General features: G+C 37.4%; 1 protein-coding gene across 1 annotated transcript in view; it reads left to right on the top strand.

Moving 5' to 3' along the window:
- The first annotated feature begins 960 nt into the window (after nt 1-960).
- The window catches only part of MRPS35 (mitochondrial ribosomal protein S35), a 44,707-nt gene continuing 32,152 nt past the window's right edge, over nt 961-13,515 (top strand). The window contains exons 1-4 of the mRNA XM_046010948.1: nt 961-1,095; nt 3,561-3,607; nt 5,215-5,382; nt 7,868-7,928. Of these exons, the coding sequence (XP_045866904.1) occupies nt 990-1,095; nt 3,561-3,607; nt 5,215-5,382; nt 7,868-7,928 (382 nt within the window). The 5' untranslated portion in view covers nt 961-989. The remainder of the gene's footprint in view (nt 1,096-3,560; nt 3,608-5,214; nt 5,383-7,867; nt 7,929-13,515) is intronic.

Genomic DNA, 13,515 nt, shown 5'->3' with positions numbered 1-13,515 from the left:
GAAAAAAAATCTCATTTTAAAAATGACCATTATTGGGGCGCCTGGGTGGCTCAGTCATTAAGTGTCTGTCTTTCTCTCAGATCATGATCCCAGGGTTTTGGAATTGAGCCTCCAGCCCCGCATGGGGCTCCCTGCTCAGCGGGGAGCCTGCTTCTCCCGCTCCCCCTGCTCATGCTCCCCTTGCTCATGCTCCCTCGTGCGCTCTCTCTGTCAAATAAACTGTTTAAAAAATCTTTAAAAAAGAAGAATGACCATTATTTTTGAGGTCCTGATGAGGTCTTTTTGTAATTCTAACCTGATCTACAAAGAAGTTAACGAAATCATTAATAACAGTCACAGCCTAGGCACACAGGGCGCTCACTGTAGGCTAACAGTTCACCCAGAGCTTTCGCTATATTTACTTGATTAGGATCAACCCAGCCAAGAAAAAATGAAGTCAAGTTTTAAACAGAAGTAGTTTGGCTAGAGGCCATCCTTTTAACTACTCTCAGATACTGTCTCGCTCTTAGAGTATACCACTTGCACCAGCTCAAGACTTCTTTAAACCGAGAAAGTGTGGAAAGGCAGCAATGGCAAAGGAGCAGGGCCCTAAGGTAAACTGCCAGACTCTTGTGTCATCTGAAATCCCAGCCAGATCACATTTGCCTTCTGTAAGCCACATATTCTCCCATCCCTTAGGGTCCTCTTTGGACTCACTGCTTCTTTTTATTTATTTATTTATTTTTAAATTTTGTTACCTTTTTGTTTTCTTTTATTAGTTTTCCCTGTTTGTTTGTTTTTGTTGTTTTTTTTTTTTTTTTTAGTTTTCCCTGTTTTGAGACTATCTTCTTGCACATTTGACTCCAAGTGCACTTTTCAGGCCCGCCTATTTCCTGTTTCTCCACCGTAGGGGCGGGGCAAGGCGGAGCGAACCTGCGCGGTAGCGGCCTCAGAGCCGCCCCGTGACTCCAGACTGCGCATGTCCCAGCCGGCTTTCCGTCCTCGCGACCATGGCGGCTGCCGCCGCGCGGCTGGCCCTACAGCCGGGGACCAGGACCCTGCGTGCTTTCTGTACCTCCGTGTCTCCGGCCACTCGCTCCGCGATACCAAGCCCGCGTGAGTGTCTGTCGCATCCCATTCGGGCTTTGGGGGAGGTGAAAGGGCGGAACACCGAATCCATGCTAGCCGCCGCGGTGGCGGAGTCCGCAAGTCCTAGGGGAAGCTGGTACGTCCTTTGCTCCCGGTAGCAAAGCCGCACGTGTGGGTCTCTTTTCTGTACCCCTGTCATCGGATTTTTAGTCGCGGATTTCTGCTTCTGGATGTGCTGAACGTTGCGAGCTTGATGCCCCTAGCCCCTTACAGTGACCCGCGCTTTCTGGTCCTCCCTTTGCGCGGCCACTGGCACAGGGTCACGCTAGTTACTGGGGCCAGGTGATGTTTGTTGGGCAGTGTTGAACCATGGGTTTTCTCGAACGTTAAGAGAAGCATACAGCTCTCGTGGGACAAATTGCAGCTCTGAATTCCAGCCCTAGCTAGGCAACCAAATGGGATGATCTTCATTCAACAGACATCATTGAGATGACCTTCATTCAAGACACTTGTTCTTACTTGGAAGAATCTGTGGAAAAGACAGATCTGTTAACGGAGTCGTACTACGTGCAGTGTGAGGTGCTGTAATGGAAGCGTGAATAGAGTAACAGGGGCATTTGAGGAAGAGCCCGCGGGAGGGAGTCGGGGAAAACTGTGTCAAAGAGGGGGCGTGTCCAGTCATTCACCCGCTGCTCTCCAAACTACCTTCTGTACTAATCACTAATCTTTGAATTACCAAGAGTTCAGTCTAGGCCACCATCTCTCACTTCTATAGTAGTTTCTTTACTGGCCCCTATTTCTGCTCATGCTCTCCTACCTTGAATTCTCACAACTAGAGTGAAGTATTCACGCTTGATCTTAGCCAAAAGGCCAAGAAGCCATAGAGTGAAGTATTCAAAAAGCGAACCGAGAAGCCATAGAGTGAAGTATTCAAAAAGCGAATCTTCCTTGCCACTCCCTTGTTCAGAATCTGTGAATGATTTCTCATTGCTTTAAGATAGGATAGATTCCTTAACTTGTCAGAGTGGCCCTTTATCGTCTTAATGATTGTGTCTTGTAAGTTTTTTATTCATTCTGTAAATACTTAACTCCTACTGTGTGCTGGGTAGTGTTCTAGATAATGAGATATAGCAAGGTCTTTCACCTCATGAAGTTTATATTGTTTGGGGTAAGTCAGACTATAAACAAAACAATGTCAGTACAGTGTCAGGTGGTGATTAGGGCTTTGAAGGAAAATAGAGTATTGAAAATGATGGATTGGAGGAGTACTGGCTATAGGGTAGATAAAATTTGGGTAGTTAGGAAAGACCTCCTTGAGGAAGTGACATTTGAGCAGAGCCCATGGTATATATACCATGCCAAGATCCGGGGGGAATAGCATTGTTGACATAGGGATCTACAAGTGCAAAGGCCAGGAATTGAGAACAAGCTTAGGGGTGTAATCAAGGAACAGAAAGAAGGTCAATGAGGTAAATGAACATAGGTAAGTGGTAGTCTTAAGATGTCAGAAAGGTAAGTAATGATCTGATCTTACACGGCTTTTAGGAATGGCCATGATTTTTGTTATTACTGGCATTACGGTAACATTGGCAGTTCTAATATGCAATACAGAAGGAAAAACAAAGGTTTTTTTTTTTTTTTTTTTTGGTGGAACCAAATAATGCCAAATATGAGCAAGTATATTTATAGTTAAAACATTTCCATTCAAATATCTTTAAAGATGTAAAAGTTCTTATTTCTTTTTTTTTTTTTTAAGATTTTATTTATTTATTTGACAGAGAGAGATCACAAGTAGATAGAGAGGCAGGCAGAGAGAGAGAGGGAAGCAGGCTCCCTGCTGAGCAGAGAGCCCGATGCGGGACTCGATCCCAGGACCCTGAGATCATGACCTGAGCCAAAGGCAGCGGCTTAACCCACTGAGCCACCCAGGCGCCCTAAAAGTTCTTATTTCTTTTTTTTTTTTTTTTTTTTTTTTTTTTTTTTTTTAAAGATTTTATTTTTATTTATTTGACAGAGAGAGAGATCACAAGTAGGCAGAGAGGCAGGCAGAGAGAGAGGAGGAAGCAGGCTCCCTGCGGAGCAGACAGCCCGACGTGGGGCTCGATCTCAGGACCCTGAGATCATGACCTGAGCCGAAGGCAGCGGCTTAATCCACTGAGCCACCCAGGCGCCCTAAAAGTTCTTATTTCTAACTAGATATTTTAACTTGGGAAAGTGAGTTTGATTGTGAACCTTAACATTTATTAAAAATATTTCTTTAGGTTATTAATTCACTATATCATCAGTCACAATGCACTTTATATTTAAATAACTGGACTTTTCTTAACTATTTCTGACTTTTCATTAAGATGATTTAGTCCCAGTGCTTACAGAAAATGGATTATTGTTTCATTTTCATGAATACCTGAAATAATCTCAGAGTTTTGGGATCATGATCAGTGTTGAACAACTGTACATATTCAGTTCTCTGTAACTACTGTGTTATCTTTTAGGTACAGCAGACAGAACACCCAGATATGAAAGACCACTGAGAAGAAAGGTAAACAATTAATGTACTCTACTATGTATTATCTTCATGCTCTCTGAAGTTCTAAATGAGGCAGATATTGATGATCAGGCAGAAGAATGCTGCCCAAGAAGGCTTCACAAGGGGATGCGTACTTGGTGACTGCCAGAGCCTTGGCTCTAGTCTTTGACTGGTTTTTGTCAGTACCTCAAGAAATGGATCATCTTTGAGAAATAGACTCATATTCCTGGGAAATAGGTATATAAACTAGAATATAGAATTATTTTTGATGGTGCTTTCAATAATTATGAAGCCTGGGATGTGTGTATTAATCTCACCAGTTTGGTCTTACCCTGTAGGCAAGTCTATAAAAGAATCCGATTCCTAAGGTCACTTGTTGAGGATGGAGTCAGAACAGAGACAAATTATTAGATGGAAGTTAAATAGTACCAAACTATAATTATCTAGGTAGTTATTTTCACAGGAATATTACCTTCTTCTGGGGCATGTACTATCCTAGTTTTGGTATTGCATTGTTAGGCATTGCCAGATTTTGCTTCTTTAAACCCTACTTTTATATGCTGGCCATCCCCTACTAATGAATACAGTTTTTAAAAAAATACATGTATGTTAATGTGATTGACTAAACTGTCACATAGCTGTTCTCTGAAACTAGGAGACATATACTCTGTCATTATATCTGTATTCAGTTTAAACTACTTACTTATTTATGAGTTCTTATTATTTATTTCATATTTCCTCTATTTCTCAGTTTTCAGTGTCTTCTCCTGTACTGACTTCCATCAATAAAGTTCTGAAAACTATAAACAGTCACCACCTTATACTGGTTCAGCTTATAATTTTTCAACTTTATGGTGGTGAGAAAGCAGTACACATTCAGTAGAAACTATACTAGGAATTTTGAGTTTTGATCATTTCCTAGGTTAGCATTATGCGGTATGAGCTTGCACGATGCTGGGCAGTGGCAGCTAGGCATAGCCACAGAGTCATGAGGATAAATAACCAATATACTTAACATCCAGTCTGTACCATATAACCATTCTTTTTTTTTGTAATTTTCAGTACAGTATTCAATAAATTATATGACATATTCAACACTTTATTATAAAATAGGCTTTGTTGTAGAAGATTTTGCCCAAATGTAAGCTAATGTAAGTGTTCTGAGCACATTTAAGGCAGGCTAGGCTAACGTATGCTGTTTGGTAGGTTAGGTGTATTAAAAGCATTTTTAACTTAAAGTGTTTTCAACTTAAACACCGAGTGTCCAATAAATCCATCATAAGTTGAGGAAGATCTGTATTTCAAAATACATTGTTACTCTTTGACAAAATGTAAAAAATTTGCTAAAAGTCTAAATCCTAAAGAAATTTTTAAACTAAAGAAATTTTTAGTGAAGGAAGTGTGCTATTAAAGGAGATCCTTACCAGAAGCTTTGCAGAAACAGTGCAAAAATATTAGGTAGGTTTGGTGTTTTTTCATTTGAATAGCAGCAGCTTTATAAGAGGTCAGATTTTACATCGGTTGCAATTCTGCTTGTGTTTCTGTTTTTGTAGCTTTTTTGCTTTAAAATTAAAGATCATATTCATATTTAAAATACTAAACCATTCTATGTTCTGTAGGCACTACCTCCTAGGACAGAGAAAATGACTGTTGACCAAGATTGGCCTAGTGTTTATCCTGTTGCAGCACCATTTAAACCCTCTGCTGTACCTCTTCCCATTCGAATGGGCTATCCAGTAAAAAGGGGGGTGCCTATGGCAAAGGAGGGAAATCTAGAACTATTAAAGGTAAGATAATTTGCTGATTCATTGGCTAAGACTTATTTCTAAATAAATGCTGGTCCTCTTCCCACTCCTACCCTGCCTTGTACTTGAGGGTTCAGTATGTAGCAGCAGGTATTGTATTTTAGTTTAAACTTTCTTTCAGGTAATAATGGATGATGTATTCTGATTGTCCATGGTAAAGAAGACTCAAAGAGTCCTGAGCATTTAAGATATAACCAGTTGGTCCTATGGCTTCCTTGCGGGCTTTTTCTTTTCTGTTGTATTTTTTCTACCTATATCTTTCGAGTGGAACTCAGAAAAATGAAATAACCTAATTTGAGATTGAGAATAGTGACTGAATTTTACCCTTTTTTTTTTTGTAAGATTTTATTTATTTATTTGAGAGAGAGAGGGAGAGGAACCATGCACAAAAGAGAACACCAATGGGGGGAGAGGCAGAGGGTGCAGGGCTTGATTCTAAGACCCTGGGATCATGGGGATCATGACCTGAGCTGAACACAGGCGCCTAAACAACTGAGCCACCGAGGTCCCCCTGAAATCTACTTTTAAAAAAGAGATTGTGACTGTATGTTCATGTGTTTGAACCTAATATAATTTTAATGTGAAATGCTTTGAATAAATTATACTCCAAAAAAAAAAAAAAAAAGAGATTCTAAAACGTTCTGCCCAGAAAAGTAGAATATCATTTAATATTGTTATAGTCCTTAAACTTCTTTATTACGTGAAGCAAAATATGTCATATAAAATGCTTCAGTTGGTAACATCTATAATGATTTATGAACTATAAGTTTTTTTTTAAAGATTTTATTTATTTTTGTGAGAGAGAGCGTGTGAACTCGCGGGAGCATGAGCAGGGAAGGGGAGGAGCAAAGGGAAAAGAAGACTCCCCACTGAGCAGGGAGCCCACTGCAGGGCTCAATCCCAGGATGACCTGAGTTGAACACACACACTTAACCAACTGAGCCACCCAGGTGCCATGAACTATAAGCTTTTTAAAGAAAATATGAATATGCTTTTCCTGAGAAGGCATATCTTAGATGGTTCATGTTATATACAGTATAATTGTCATAAACTGTGTTTTCCACTATATGAGAATCTTTTTCTTCTTTTTTTTATTGGAAATATAGTTAACGTACAATTTTACATTAGTTTCAGGTATACAATGTAGTGGTTTCACAAGTCTGTGTGCTATACAGTGCTCACTACAAATGTAGCTACCATCTGTCACCATACAGCACTATTACAATATCATTGACTATATTTTCTATGCTCTACCTTTTTTCCCTATGATTTACTTACTCCATAACTGGAAGCCTTTATCTCCCACTCCCCTTCACCCATTTCTCCCATCCCTCTATATCCCTCCCCCCCCTAGCAATCAGCCACCAGTTTGTTCTCTGAATTTATGGGTCTGTTTCTGCTTTTTGTTTATTTTGTTTTTAGATTCCACATATAAGTGAAATCATATGGTATTTGTCTTTTTCTGACTTACTTCACTTAGCATATGTATGCTACTTTTATATACATAGCATATATATATGTTCAGTATTGAAAAACCGAAAAACAAAAAAAAATTGCTAAAAGATGATGGTTAAAGAGACGGTAACATGGAGAAGGAGTTGACTGCTGCTCGAGAGGGGTAAATGAAATTTGGAAATCTGAATCTTTCAAAGGATAAAAGAAAACAAACATTGAAGAAACGTATCATTTCTTTAAATGAAAGAAGGGATCTTAGTTTTGGGGTGTCTGCGTAGCACAGTGGTTGAGTGTCTGACTCCTGGTTTTAGCTGAGGTCGTGATTTCAAGGTTGTGAGATCGAGCCCCACATTGGGCTCCATACTCAGTGCAGAGTCTGCTTGAGATTCTCTCCCTCTCCCTCTGCCCCTCCCAGTTGTGTGCACAGATGTGCATGTTCTCTCTGTCTCAAATAAGTAAGTCTTTAAAAAGCAGTTTCTAGAACAGTATGAATCCATTTATGTAAAGTCGTATACATGTATCTATTTTTTAAAGAGATGTCTACAAGGATGTTAACCAAAGTGTTAAGACTATAGAACCTTGAATAATTTTTATTTCTTTTTGTATTCCAGGGAAATTGGGATGATTAAACAATAGTCTGTGTCCTTGAGTGCTTTTAGTTTTATAACTAAAATATGTGTAACTGTAGATTTTTGGCAGGAAGAGTACTATAAAAACAGATTTTTTTTTTCCCACAATGGCATAAGATACATCGTGAATCTATTTATTGAATAATTTATTGAATTCATATTTATATATATCTATTTATATATATGTATAGAATTCATATAAATGAATTCTATTTATTGAATTCATTTATTGAATTCATAACACATGTGACATAGAATTAATATTGTAAAAACTAGATTTTATTTATTACAAGGTTTGTTGTGCTTAGGATTTAGTTTTATGAAATTTTTTTTATGTTTTTGAGGGAGTAGGCGAATTTATCCTTTAAATTTTTCTATTTTAGATCCCCAATTTTCTGCATTTAACTCCTGTAGCAATTAAAAAGCACTGTGAAGCTCTTAAAGGTAAGTGATTGTTTCAGTATATGAACTTAACAATAACTTTGAACATAAGAATTTCATTTCTAATGATAAAGGGGTCAGTTTAACAAGAAGATACAACATTTGTTTATGCACCTAAATTTATGTATCTTAGTTTATGCACCTATGATAGGAATACCTAAGTCTATAAAGCACATATTAACAGAACTGAAGGGAGAAACAGATGGCAATACAACAATAGGAGACTTCAGTATACCATTTCCAACAATAGATGGATCAGTCAGAAAATCAGTAAGGAAACACTGGATATAAACTATATGTTAGACTGGATGGGTTTAGCAGATGTTTACTGAACGTTGCATCCAAAAGAAGCAGAATATAGATTCTTCTCAAGCACATGTGAAACATTCTCCAGAACAGATCATATGTTAGCCCAAAAGACAAGTCTTAACAAATTTTAAAATACTGAAGTCGTATCAGGCACCCTTTCTGATCACAGTGGTATAAAACTAGAACTCTATTACAAGAAAAAACCAGAAAATTCACAGATATATGGGAATTGAACAACATGTCCCCTAAACAACCATTGGTTCAAGGAAAAAATCAAAAGAAAGGTTTAAAAAAATCTTGAAACAATTAAAAATGGAAGCAACGTACCAAAACTTACGGGGTGCAACAAAAATAGTTCTAAGAGGGGAGTTGTTAGCGTACATTAAGAAAAAAAAAGATCTTAAATAAACATCTCAGTGTACACCTCAAGGAACTAGAAAAAAAGAACTAAGCTCAAAGTTAGTAGAAGGAAGGAAATCACAAAGATTAGAGTGGAAGTATAGACTAAAAAGAGAAAAGATGAACGAAATTAAAACCTGGTTTTTTGGTGCTATAAACAATGTATACAAACCTTTAACTAGGCACATTAGGAAAAAAGAGAGGACTCAAATAAAACTGTAAGTGAAAGAGGAGACATTACAGTTGATTCCTCAAAAATATGAAGGATCATAAGGGACTACTATGAATAATTATATGCGAACTAATTTGACAACCTAAAAGACATGGATAAATTTCTAGAAACATGCAGCTTACTAGGGTTCAAGGGTTCCATGAAGAAATGGGAAATCTAGGGTTCCTGGGTGGCTCAGTTGGTTAAGCATCTGCCTTCCACTCAGGTCATGATCCCGGAGTCCCGGGATCAAGTCCTCTGTCGGGCTCCTGCTCAGCAGGGAGACTGCTTCTCCCTCTGCCCCTCACCCTGCTCGTGTGGTCTCTCACTCTTCCTCACTCAAATAAATAAAGGAAATCTTAAAAAAAAAAAAATCTTAAAAATCTTAAATCTTAAAAAAAAATCTTTAATCTTAAAAAAAAAAGGATATTGAATCAATAATCAAGAACCTCTCAACAACAACAACAAAGAAATCAAGCTCAGATGGCTTAATAGGCAAATTCTAATCATTTAAAGAGATAGTACCAATATTTCTCAAATTCTTCCAAAAAAGAGGCGCCAAGGTGGCTCAATCAGTTAGGCATCTGCCTTCCACTCTGATCATGATCCTGGGATCCTGGGATCAAGCTCTGCACGGGGCTCCCTGCTCAGTGGGGGTCTGCTTATTCCTCTGTTTCTCTTCCTCCCCCACATATGCTCTCTCTCTCTCAAATCAATAAATAAAAATCTTGTTTAAAAAATAATTCATCCCAAAACTGAAGAAGAGAGAGCACTTCCAAACTCATCTTATGATGACAGCATTACCTTGATGACCAAAACCAGACAAGGGTACTACAAGAAAAGTATTACAGCCCAAATTCCTTGATTAACATTGATTCAAAAATCTTTGACAAAATATTACTAAATCAAATTCAACAGTACATTCAAAGGATCATGTCAGATCAAATGGGATTTATTTCAGGGATACAAGGATGGTCCAACATAAAAGTCAGCGTGATGTATCACATTAACAAAACAAAATTAGAAGAAAACATAGGCAGTAAGCTCCTTGACGTGAGTTTTGGCAATGATTTTTGGATTCGATACCAATAGCAAAGGCAACAAAAGCAAAAATAAATAGGTGGGACTATACGAAACTATAAAGCTATAGCAGAGCAAAGTAAACCATTGACAAAAGGAAAGGGCAATCTACAGAATGGGAGAAAATATTTGCAAACCTCGGGTCAGAGGTTAATATCCAAAATATATAAAGAACTCATACAACTCAATAACAAAAAATCCCCGACAATTCAATTAAAAAATAAATAGAAGATTGGAAGAACTAATATTGTTAAAGTGTTCATACTACTCAAAACAAAGTACAGATTAAATATAATCCCTATCAAATACCAACAGCATTTTTCACAGAACTAGAAGGAAGCATCCTAAAATTTGTATGGACCCACAAAAGTCCCTAATAGCCAAAACAGTCTTGAGAAAGACCAAACCTGAAGATATCACAGTCTCAGATTTTAAGATATACTATAAGCTATAGTAATCAAAACAGTATGATATCAGGACAAAAGTAGACACATAGATCAATGGAACAGGATAGAGAGCCCAGAAATAAGCCCATGCTTATGTGGTCAATTTAGCTGTGACAAAGGAGGCAAGAATATGCACTGGGAAGAAGACAGTCTCCAATAAATGATGTTGGGAAAATGGGACAGCCGTATGCAAAAGAATGAAATTGGACCAGTGACTTAAGTCACACACAAAAATAAACTCAGAATGGATTAAGGTCATAAATGTGGACCTGAAGTCATAAAACTGCTTAAAGAAAACAGGCATTTCTTCGACATTGATCTTAGTACTATTTTTCTTGATATGTCTCCTTGGGAAGGGAAATAAAAGCAAAAATAAACTTTTGAGACCACCAAAATAAAAAGCACAATGAAGGAAACCATCAACAAAATGAAAAGGCAAGCTACTGAATGGGAGATGGTATTTGCAAGTGATATATCTAATAAGGGGTATATAAAATATATAAAGAACTTACACAACTCAACACCAAAATACCCCAAATAATTTGATTAAAAAATGGGCAGAGGACCTAAATAGATGTCTTTCCAAGGAAGACACACAGATCATTAGTGGACAAGTGAAAAGATGCTCAGTATAACTAATTGTGGAAAGATTAGTGCAAATCGAAACTACAAGGAGCCGTTACCTCTCACCTGCTAGAAATAGTTATCACCCAGAAGGCAAGGGATACCAAATGTTGGTGAAGATGTGGATAAAAGGGAAACCCTATTGTACTGATGGTTAGGGATGTAAATTGATATAGCCAGTATGGAATACAGTATGGAGGTTCCTTAAAAAATTAGAACTCCCACATATATATATATATATATATATTTTTTTTTTTTTTTAAAGAAAAGGAAACATGGTATTGAAGAGATATCTGTACTGTTCTGTTCACTGCAGCATTATTTACCACAACCAAAAAATGGAAACATTTTTGCCCTAAGTGGGGGACGCCTGGGTAGCTCATTCATTAAGCGTCTGCCTTCAGCTCAGGTTGTGGTCCTAGGGTCCTGGGATTGAGCACTGCATTGGGCTCCCTGCTCAGTGGGAAGCCTGCTTTTCCCTCCCCCACTTCCTCTGCTTGTGTTCCCTCTCTCACTGTCTCTCTTTCTGTCAAATAAATAAATTAAAATCTTAAAAAAAAAAAAAAAGAAGTGGTGTGTGTGTTTGATATTATTTAGTTATGAGAAGGAAGGACATCCTGCCATCTATGACAACATAGATGGGCCTTGAGGGTATTGTACTAAATGAAATAAGACAGAAAAAGACAATTGGATTATTATTTCACTTACATGTGAAATTTAAAAAGGCAGAACTCAGAATAGTAGGGGCTGGGTGGGGGAGGGAGATGTTGGTCAAAGAATACAAACTTCCAGTTTTATGATAAGCTCTGGGAATCTAACATACAGAATAGTGATTATAGTTATTAATACTGTGTTCTATAACTGGAATTTGCCAAGAGAGCAGATCATAAATATTCTTAACACAAAAAGAAATGGTAATTACGTGACACTGTGTTAGCGTTGTGATTGTAATCATGTTGCAACATATATATAAGTGCATCTAGTCAATATATCTTAAACTTATACAGTGTTTTATGTCAACTATATCTCAATAAAAATGGAAGAACAAAACCTCATTTTTAGTGTATTAAATTGCCTTATATTCATTGCTAGTTTCTCCCTTTTTTAGAAAAATTTTCAAGTTTTCAGTGAATTGTTAAGGTGTCAAATCTGCAAGTTCCTTTTTTTTTTTGAAGACTACTCTGCAAGTGGCTACAAATAATAAATAGAACCAGAAATCGTAGTCCTTGTTCAGGTAGGCTAGGGACTTAATTGTTGCATTATAGATAGCACATACATAAAGTGATGGAAGAAAATATTGCAGAGTGTTTCCAATAGATAGAAATCAGTATAATCCAAACTGAAGATAATGTAGAAAGATCCAAGTCAATAGTTAAGAGAGTCTGTAACGGGATACTTTGCAGAGAGTTATCTTGAAGAAATTGTTTAAAATAAGAACTTCATAGTGATACATAGATGTGGTAACATCAAGTAGCAGAAAAACTGATGATGAAAAGCAGTAGTCTTTTATTTCTCCTTTCCCCTCAGCCCCTCATTTTAGAAGTGTTCTCTTTTAGTCATTGTTTAGGTCTGATAATTACTTGCTGAGAGTATATTTGCTTATTTTTCCACATAGTCTCTTTTATTTATTTGTTTATTTATTTATTTATTTGACACAGAGAGAGAGAGATCATAGGTAGGCAGAGAGGCAGGCAGAGAGAGAGGAGAAAGCAGGCTCCCCACTGAGCAGAGAGCCCAGTGGCTCGAGCCCGGGGCTTGATCCCAGGACCCTGAGATCATGAGCCAAGCCGAAGGCAGAGGCTTAACCCACTGAGCTATCCAGGTGCCCCACATAGTCTCTTTCTATATAATATTTATTATATATTCTTTCTCTATATATTTTATATATGTATAGTTATGTTAGTATATATTTTTCGTTATACATATGTAAAATGGAAGTAATCACCAGACCATGATTATATTTCCAGTTCTAAATTTATTGAATTTGAACAATATTTATTGATTCCTAGATATAAACAGATTTCACTCACTTATCCTCTTTTTTTAACGATTTATTTATTTGAGAGAGAGCATGCAGAGGGGAGGAAGAGAGGAAGAGGGAAAGAGAATCTGAAGCCGACTCCTTGCTGAGTACAGAGCCTCACAGGGGATTCAGTCTCATGACCCTGAGATTGTGACCTGAGCCAAAACCAAGAGTCGGCTTAACTGACTGCACCACCCAGATACCCCTCATTCACTTATTCTTTTTCCTTCCCACATGCATGGAGGTAAAGGCAAAGAATTTTTTTTCATAGTTTCATGCATGTTTTCATACATATACATAGACTCAATTTCTCATCTAATTTGCATTGGACTACATACAGAAGGACATTGGGATTGTTTTAGGTTCACAGCTGTTAGCGATTGGTTGTGTAGTTTAATTCAAGAGTTAGTACCTTTGAATGAATTCTTCATGCTAATTAAAAAGGAGATATATAAATGCTCAGTACACTTGTTAAGGCTTTTCAGAAAAGAAAATGAA

This window comes from Meles meles, chromosome 7 (genome assembly GCF_922984935.1).
Source record: "Meles meles chromosome 7, mMelMel3.1 paternal haplotype, whole genome shotgun sequence".
NCBI lineage: Eukaryota > Metazoa > Chordata > Mammalia > Carnivora > Mustelidae > Meles > Meles meles.
This window is presented reverse-complemented; position numbering and strand designations above follow the sequence as displayed.